Source organism: Mercenaria mercenaria, unplaced genomic scaffold, assembly GCF_021730395.1.
Source record: "Mercenaria mercenaria strain notata unplaced genomic scaffold, MADL_Memer_1 contig_3795, whole genome shotgun sequence".
NCBI lineage: Eukaryota > Metazoa > Mollusca > Bivalvia > Venerida > Veneridae > Mercenaria > Mercenaria mercenaria.
In genome coordinates, this window is record NW_026461969.1 from 1 (window position 1) to 8,220 (window position 8,220).

The 8,220-nt window shown below is 39.4% G+C and overlaps 1 protein-coding gene across 1 annotated transcript; it reads left to right on the forward strand.

Annotated features, from left to right (window-relative positions):
* Positions 1-2,224: 2,224 nt before the first annotated feature.
* LOC128553408 (uncharacterized) lies at positions 2,225-3,232 on the forward strand. The gene has a single exon (XM_053534550.1). It carries the CDS (start codon positions 2,225-2,227, stop codon positions 3,230-3,232), a length of 1,008 nt encoding a protein of 335 aa, XP_053390525.1.
* Positions 3,233-8,220: the final 4,988 nt, after the last annotated feature.

Below are 8,220 nucleotides of genomic sequence, written 5' to 3' on the forward strand. Positions count from 1 at the left end.
GCATGTCAGTATAGAGAATATGACAAAACTCAAACAAAGTGTCTTACAAATTGACAATCCTAATGACAGCATGTGCATGGCACGGTCCATTGTTGTAGGTATATGCCATGCACAAAAATCAAATACCGAGGAATGGAAGAAACGATGGTATTTGATGGCGTTAATCCAAGAAATCTTTACAAAAGAAGGTAGCTCATAAGTGCGGAATAGAGGAGTACCAGAAAATCCAGACCAAGCTCTACCCAGACTACATTATCAAGGTTCACACCCAACACGGTAAAGGTGAACCTTTGTTAACCCCACCCACCATGAGGAAAGGGAGTAAAGTGATACACGTATACCACTACGGAGGACATTATGACACCATCACTTCAATCAAGGGATTCTATGGACATAGAACGTTATCATTGTGAATACTGTAACATTGGCTATAACAATCTAGAACATCACAAGTGTAAAAACATTTGTCAGTGTTATTCAACAGAACTCCGTGAACCTGGCAGACAGGTGAGTTGTAGTGACTGCAGGATTACCTTTAAAAGTGTTGAATGTTATCAAAAGCATAAGAAAATCACAGGTCGCAAAATGAAAAGTATTTGTGAATCTGTATGGCAATGTCAAACATGTCATAGTATTGTTGTAGGTACAAAGAAAAGTCATGTTTGTTCAGGGTCTAAGAAATGTAGGTATTGTAAGGTATTGTCGGACCTAATCATGATTGTCACATACCAAAATATGTTTCTCCTGGATCTGAAGGTCCTTCAGATTACATCTTTTTTGATTTTGAGAGTCAGTTCGATACAAGCGAGCACATACCAAATACTTGTTGTGCTCAACGTTTTTGCGATGAATGTATCCGTAAGGACATAACGGAACCGTTGAGCACTGCGACACGTTACCTGAACCCAGGGAAATGTTGTTTAGGGTGATAATACCGTGGCCGAATTTTGTATTTGGTTATTTAACCCCACCCACAAAGGATCCAAGGTCATAGCTCACAATTTTCAAGGGTATGCCGGGCAGTTTATCTTGCGGTATATTGTCAGTCATACCACAACCAAACCCGAGGTCATCGTGAATGGAAACAAACTCATTTTCCTGAAATGCCATGGACTCAAAATGATTGATTCCTTGAGCTTTCTCAGTATGCCATTGTCAGCTTTTCCTAAAAAGCTTGGTCTTACTGAAATGGCAAAAGGCTATGTTCCATATTGGGCCAACAAAGCTGAATTACAGAACTATGTGGGATTTTACTTACACTCAGAATACTATCATCCTGGCGGTATGAAACCCGAAGCCCGTGAAGCCTTTTTAGAATGGCATCAGGAAAAGGTCAAAAGAGGTTCCATCTTTGACTTTAAAAAAGAGATGGAAAAGTATTGCCGATCAGATGTAGATCTTTTAAGGAGGGGTTTTGGTGAATTTCAACATCAGTTAGTGGCCAGTGACGGCATCAATCCTTTTACCGAATGTGTCACTTTGGCTCAAGTCTGTTATTGTGCCCACCGCAAAAATACATTGCCAGAAAAGAGTTTGGGTATCATTTCAGATGCAGGATATCCAAACAAGACTTGTTATTCCATTAAAGATGTACGGTGGTTACAGACCGAGACAACTACCACAGGAAAACCCATTCGTCATGCATTGAACGGTGGGGAGGTCCGTATAGGTCCTTATTCTGTTGATGGGTACAATGCAGAGACCAACACGGTGTATGAGTTTCTAGGGTGTTGGACTCACGGGTGTGAAAAGTGCTATCCCAATCGTGAGGTCAAGAATCCCTACTCGTTAAAGACCATGAACACATTGTATCTAGAGACCTTTTCAAGATTTGAAGCTTTGCAAAAACAATGATACCACATTGAATACATTGGGGAATGTAACTTTGACCAAAAGTGCAAGGAAAACCCTGAGTACAAGAATTTGATTGATCGGTGCTATCCCCATATGGAACCTATCAAACCCCGTGATGCTCTGTTTGGTGGATGTACCAATGCAGTCACCCTATACTATGAAGTAGATGAAAGCATCAATCAAGAGATCAAGTATGCTGATTTTTGTTCACTGTATCCTTACGTGAACAAATACAAAGAGTATCCCCTCCATCACCCTGTCATTCTAAGTTAGGAGGAAATTGATATTACAAACCTTAAGCAATATACCTAGGGGTTTGGTCAAGTGAAAGGTACTCCCTCCTCAAGATTTATGGTTACCCGTCCTACCCATGCATTGCAACAAGAAAACGGTGTACACCTTGTGCCGTACATGTGCAGAGAAAGAACTTCAGACCTGTACCCATTCAGAGGAGGAAAGGGTCTTGGTTGGGGTTTGGACTTCATTGGAATTGAATAAGGCTTTAGATGTAGGTTACAAGGTCCTTGAAGTGTATCAAATCTGGCACATCAAGGAATGGAGCGACACTGTCTATAAGGAATACATCAATAAGTATGAGGTCAATGGTTATCCCAACTGGGTCAAGACTCAGGCAGATAAAGATAAGTTCAAAAGAGATTATTTTCAGGCCAAAGGTGTCATCCTTGAAGATGTGGAAAAGAATCCAGGCAAAAGGGCCGTGGCCAAAACCATGCTCAATTTTCTCTGGAGGAAGAACGCCCAAAACAATGTCTTGCCCAAATCGGAATACATTGACAAGCCAGCCAGGTTATATGAGATCTTGGCTGACCCTCACAAAAAAGTCCACTACTTTGACTTCTTTGAACATGATGAGTTTTCTCTGATCATTTATTCCTATTACACGGCTATGTCAGAACCCCATGCTGCAGCCAATGTGGTAGTTGCCGCTTTTGTCACTGCCTATGCTAGGTTAGAACTGTACTCAGTCCTGGAACGTTTAGGGGATCGGGTCTTGTACTTTGACACGGACAGTTGTATGTACATTTACGACCCGGATAAATACAACATTCCCATTTCAGATAGTCGGTTGGAAAAGTGGACTGATGAAGTACCCAATGGAAGAATTGTCAAGTATGTTGCCCTATGTCCGAAAAACTACGGGTATGAGTACATTGTCAATGGGGAACGCCACACAGTGTGCAAGGTCAAAGGCATTACCCTGGATTACAATAACACCCAAAAAGTCAATTTCAGCAGTATATTAAAAGCTGTCCAAAACATGGAATCTTTTTCAGAACTAATTGAGTATCCATATCGTATCAAAAGACACAGAGATAGAAAGGTCACCAGTGAGCTTCAGACCAAGACTTTCCGTTAAGTGTATACTAAACGTGTCGTGGTGGACCAATATAAGACCGTGCCTTACGGATATCTTCATTCGTAAGGAAATTGTTGATATTAAAAGTATATGACAAGGCAGAAGACATGTATTTGTTAAATGATTGTTATATATTGTTTTATGGTGAACATTGTTGAATAACTATTAACTATGTTTATTGAAAAACTTTTGTGAACATTGTTGAATAACTGTTAACTATTGTAAATATGTTTTTGTAAACACTGAAAAATATTTATATAGTTATTTGAAAAAGATGTTTATTGTGTTTGTTGTCATCAACTAGTACAAATAAACGTGTAAAAACAGAAAACGTTGTCATTTTTATAGAAACCATCATGGAAAAATGTAGTTTACTTTTTCAACATCTTTGCAATATTTTAATTTCTGGACCAAGTGGGTCTAGTAAAACACAATTTGTCAAACAGTTGATTGAGTTTAAAACGGATGTGTTTCAAACTGTACCATAACAACTGGTGTGGTGTTACAAAGAATGGCAGTCAACCTACGCTATGTTGCAAGAAAGAGAAGAATCTTATATCAAATTTGTCAATGGCATCCCAGACGACGACGAGGAGATTGTCAGCGATACCAGTATTCCTCATTTGGTGGTGTTTGACGACATGCTCGGCGATAAAGATGAAGAAAAAAATCAAACTTTGGTTTACAAGGAAAGGACATCATCGTAATGCCAGTGTGATTTATATCACCCAGAACATGTTTCAACAATCCAAAGCAAGCAGAACAATGAGTCTGAATGCGCATTACATGATTCTGTTTCAAAATACTAGAGATAAAGGACAAATCAAAGTATTGGCAAGTCAAATTCAATTGCCACATTTACTCCAAGCCTATCGAGATGCCATTTCAGTCCCTCATGGATATTTAGTGATTGATTTTCATCCACGAACTCCCGAGTCCTACAGACTGAGAACAGATATTTTTCATCGTTGGGTGACTGAAGGAAATCGAGGACCTGTTGTGTACACGGGACTAGTATGAAAGAAGAAATCATAGGAAGAAGGTATTCACTTCAAGACAATTTGTAATGGATTACACACCAAAAGCTGTCATAAGAGCCTTGGAATCACTCAGCCAGGAGAAAAAACTTCATCAAAGACAACAGTTATCACAAGAGGGTCTGCATGAAATGATCAAATGGTTTACGTTAGCAGCCAAGTTCATCATACAGAAAAAGATTCAACTGCCTAAACAGACTTTGAATTTCATGAACAGAAATCAACAAGAGGTTAAACAATTAGCAGACGCCAATGTTGATGCCGGCACCAAACGTAAATTGATACTGAAACCAGGAGGCAGTGGATTTCTTGGAGGTGTTATGATTCGAACGGACAAAAGACTTTGAGAAAATTTGACAAGCCTGTCAAAAAGACATCTGTCAAAACACCAGCCAAGAAACGCAAATCACCGTTGAAAGTCAAAATACAAGTCAAGAAATCATTAGGCAAGACCACAGGCAAGACACTTCCAGCACCCATGAGGAAACACGATGATCGGTTTGTGACTATAAGACGAAAATCGTCACCAAGGCAACACTCGCCTTTGAGACCACTCAGTCGTGTCTCTGATGTGATTGATCAGACAACACCGGTGAGGTCTCCTCTCTCACCTATCAGTATCATGTCTGGATTTCAAACTCCAAGTCCCATGCAGTCGAGATCCAAGCGTACCACCCCTTCCTCTGTTCTTAATACTCCAAAATCAAGATTTGATAACGTGGTGGTGAATCAACATGATGGTTTAACCTATTTGGCTCCAAACGGTAAATGGACTTCGTTATCGTCTTTGTCCCCAAACTCAACCCCAAGATCGTTTTTGTCCAGTTCTTCGTCTGGAACTCCATCTTGGGTAAGCTTACCATCTTCCTCATTTACAGGGTATCCAAGTGGAATGTTAACCCGATTTTCACCACTGAATCGACAAGTATCTACACTTAGATCAGGTTCGATTAGTGATGCCGCAAAACAGCCTTTGATGCCCTGTCGCCTATATAAGCTCAAGTATTCACAGAAACAACATCATTTGTTGTTAGGACAGTCACGAAGATGGCATGCAAAAGAATGGGAAAACGTAAAACACCGTTGATCAAGAAACATGGGGCAATGATGTTAGCTTTAGGCAAAGCACAACCTCCGTTTATGAAAACACTAATCAAGGAAGCGCCTAAAGATCTAATAAACTGTGTGGGAGAATGCTGTCAAAATGTTTTAAAAGGGAATGTATCTCTATCAGAAGCTCAGACGGCAAGTTGCATCCAAAGCATCAACAACTTCGGGACTTAGCCAACAAAAAGATTCCCATCCAGAAGAAAAAACAAATTTTAAATCAGACAGGAGGACTTTAATCACTGTTAGCTTTATCGTTAGCTCCTCTGCTCAGCAACACTGTTGGAAAATTGATAGATAAAATATGAAGAAGATGGCCATTGTTCCGTTTAAAATGCTGGATGAATCGATGGAAAGCAGAGCAACAGCAACGTCCAAGATTACCACCAAACCCTAACATCACACAAACATCAGAGCTGCAGAAAGACATGGGGTCTGTACTTCATCGAGAGGATTTGTCTGAAAGTGAAAAAGCTCAATTATACGATCAAACGTTACAGAAATTTCAACTGGCTCATAAAAAGGCAGTGCAACCGTCATCAAAATCCCACCAGTAACAGCAAACTGTACAAACAGAGAAGAAGCCTGGGACTTTGCATGATCGTATTATTGTTAGTGTGCAGGTAACCATGCGTCGTAAAGCCAAACTTCTTCTTCAAATGTTGGAAGACCATCCGAGCATTAGTTAGAATGCTCGGGGAAATTTAGAAGTCAATGGAAAACCTATTCCTGGATCTAATATGATTGATTTAGTCAATAATGTCCTGAGACAACGTAAAGGGTCCAACCCAAGAGGATGGTAAGAATTTTCTCGAGGTCTGAGAGAATCTAATGTCCCTCAGGAATATGTTGGCAACAGACAGCGCTGGTTATGGATGCAGAGAGACGGGTCCGAGGATGAAGATGATTGGGACGAATTTTTTAGACCAGTTCCTACTTACCACCTACAACAGCTAAGTCTATAAAACGTGAACCCAGAGCTTCAACGTCCCAGTCGTGCGAGGCTTATTAACATGGACAGTAAAAGAGAGGTAGTGCTTCATAACATTTACTACGATCCAAAACATCCTGCAGGATTTTCGGGCGTACAAAAACTGTATCGGTCAGCTCGAAAACAGATCAGATCTTTATCTTTAGATCAAGTCAAATCATGGTTGCAGGAGCAGAAAACCTACTCGTTGCATAAACCTATTCGTCGAAAATTTAAAAAACGTCAAACAAAGGTGGGAAGCATTGATTATCAGTGGCAGGCGGATTTAGCAGATTTACAGAGGTTAATGAAAGACAATGATGAGTTTCGTTATTTGTTCTGTGTCATTGATGTGTTTTCACAAAACGCTTGGGTTGTTCCAATTTATAATAAAACAGGTCAAACTTTGATTCATGCGTTTGAGTCTATTTTAAAAGTTTCTGGTCGATCCCTAAAGTCCTTGCAAACTGACAAAGGGTCTGAATTCAAAAATTAAGACTTTCAGAAATTCATAAAGTCCAAACATATTCATTTTTTCACCACAGAAAATCCTGAAACTAAAGCGAGCATTGTTGAAAGATTTCAAAGAAGTTTGAAAAGTCGCATGTGGAACTATTTCACACATGAAACATCGCGACGTTACATTGATATTTTAGATGATTTTGTTCATGCCTACAATCATAGTTTTCATCGGACTATTTAAACAACACCCGCTTTGGTCACTGAAAAAACAGAACTTGAAGTATCACAACACTTGTATAGATCAAAAACAAAATCAAAACCAATCTCGGTCAAAGTGGGTGATTTAGTTCGCATCAACAAAACAAAGCGAACTTTTATCAAAGGATATCTCCCAAACTGGACCAAAGAATTATTCAAGGTCATTCACTTTGGCCGTTCTTTGCCACCATCAGTTCAGTTAGAAGATTTGGGTGGGGATAAAATTGAAGAATCCTTTTATTTGCCTGAAATTCAGCATATAAAAGAAAAAGACGTTTACGAAATTGAATCAGTCCCTGCTCGTCGCACAAGGAAAGTGGGTGGAAAAAAGATCAAAGATATTAAAGTTCATTGAGAAGGTTATCCAAAGAAATTTGACAGTTGGATTGCAGAAAGTCAATTGGTATAAAAGACTCTTCATTTTGACAGGATGTCTCAGTCAGATTCGGCTAGCGTGGAGGTGACAGACAATACTACGACGCTTTCTAAAACTCGTGATCCAAAAAATCGTCTCACTTACATGTCACAGATTTTTGTCATTTATTTTGTGCTGGTGGTTTCCATCATTCAACTCTGTCTAAAATCTGAAGATAGGATGTGGTTAATTCTGCTCAGTAGCACACTTGGTTACATTTTACCCACCCCAGGTTTAAAATTCATAAAACAGCATATATTGCAAAGTCTATCTATTAGTCAGCAGCGATGAATTCGTTTTACATAACGGTGCTCAGTGACAGCTCTATGGGTATGTTTTCTAACAATACCCAGAGTGAATACAAGACAAAATTACCCAAACCTATTCATGTCAATAAATGTGACTATGGAATGGCTTTGGTCGAACTCGTCATTCCTTCTCAAATTGTCAATGTGACAAAGGAAGAATCTCAATTTCAAATTGTTACAACCCATGGTAAGAAAATCAATGATCGGTACACCTTTCATTGCTGTATCAAATCTGGGGTGCATTCTTCTCCGGAGCATCTCATTACTGAAATCGACAATGCTATTCAAAAAGAACTTGATACTGTCAATGGTGTTTCATAATGTTTTTTTCCAAACTAAAGGGACGTATCAAATTCAATTCTAATACATCGCATGTGGGTATACATTTCCATCCTAGTTTATTACTAAAACTAGGGGGAGAAAGTCAACAT

Coding starts and splice junctions, on each gene's coding strand:
- LOC128553408 (XM_053534550.1), top strand. CDS start 2,225: ATGCATTGCAACAAGAAAACGGTGTACACCTTGTGCCGTACATGTGCA.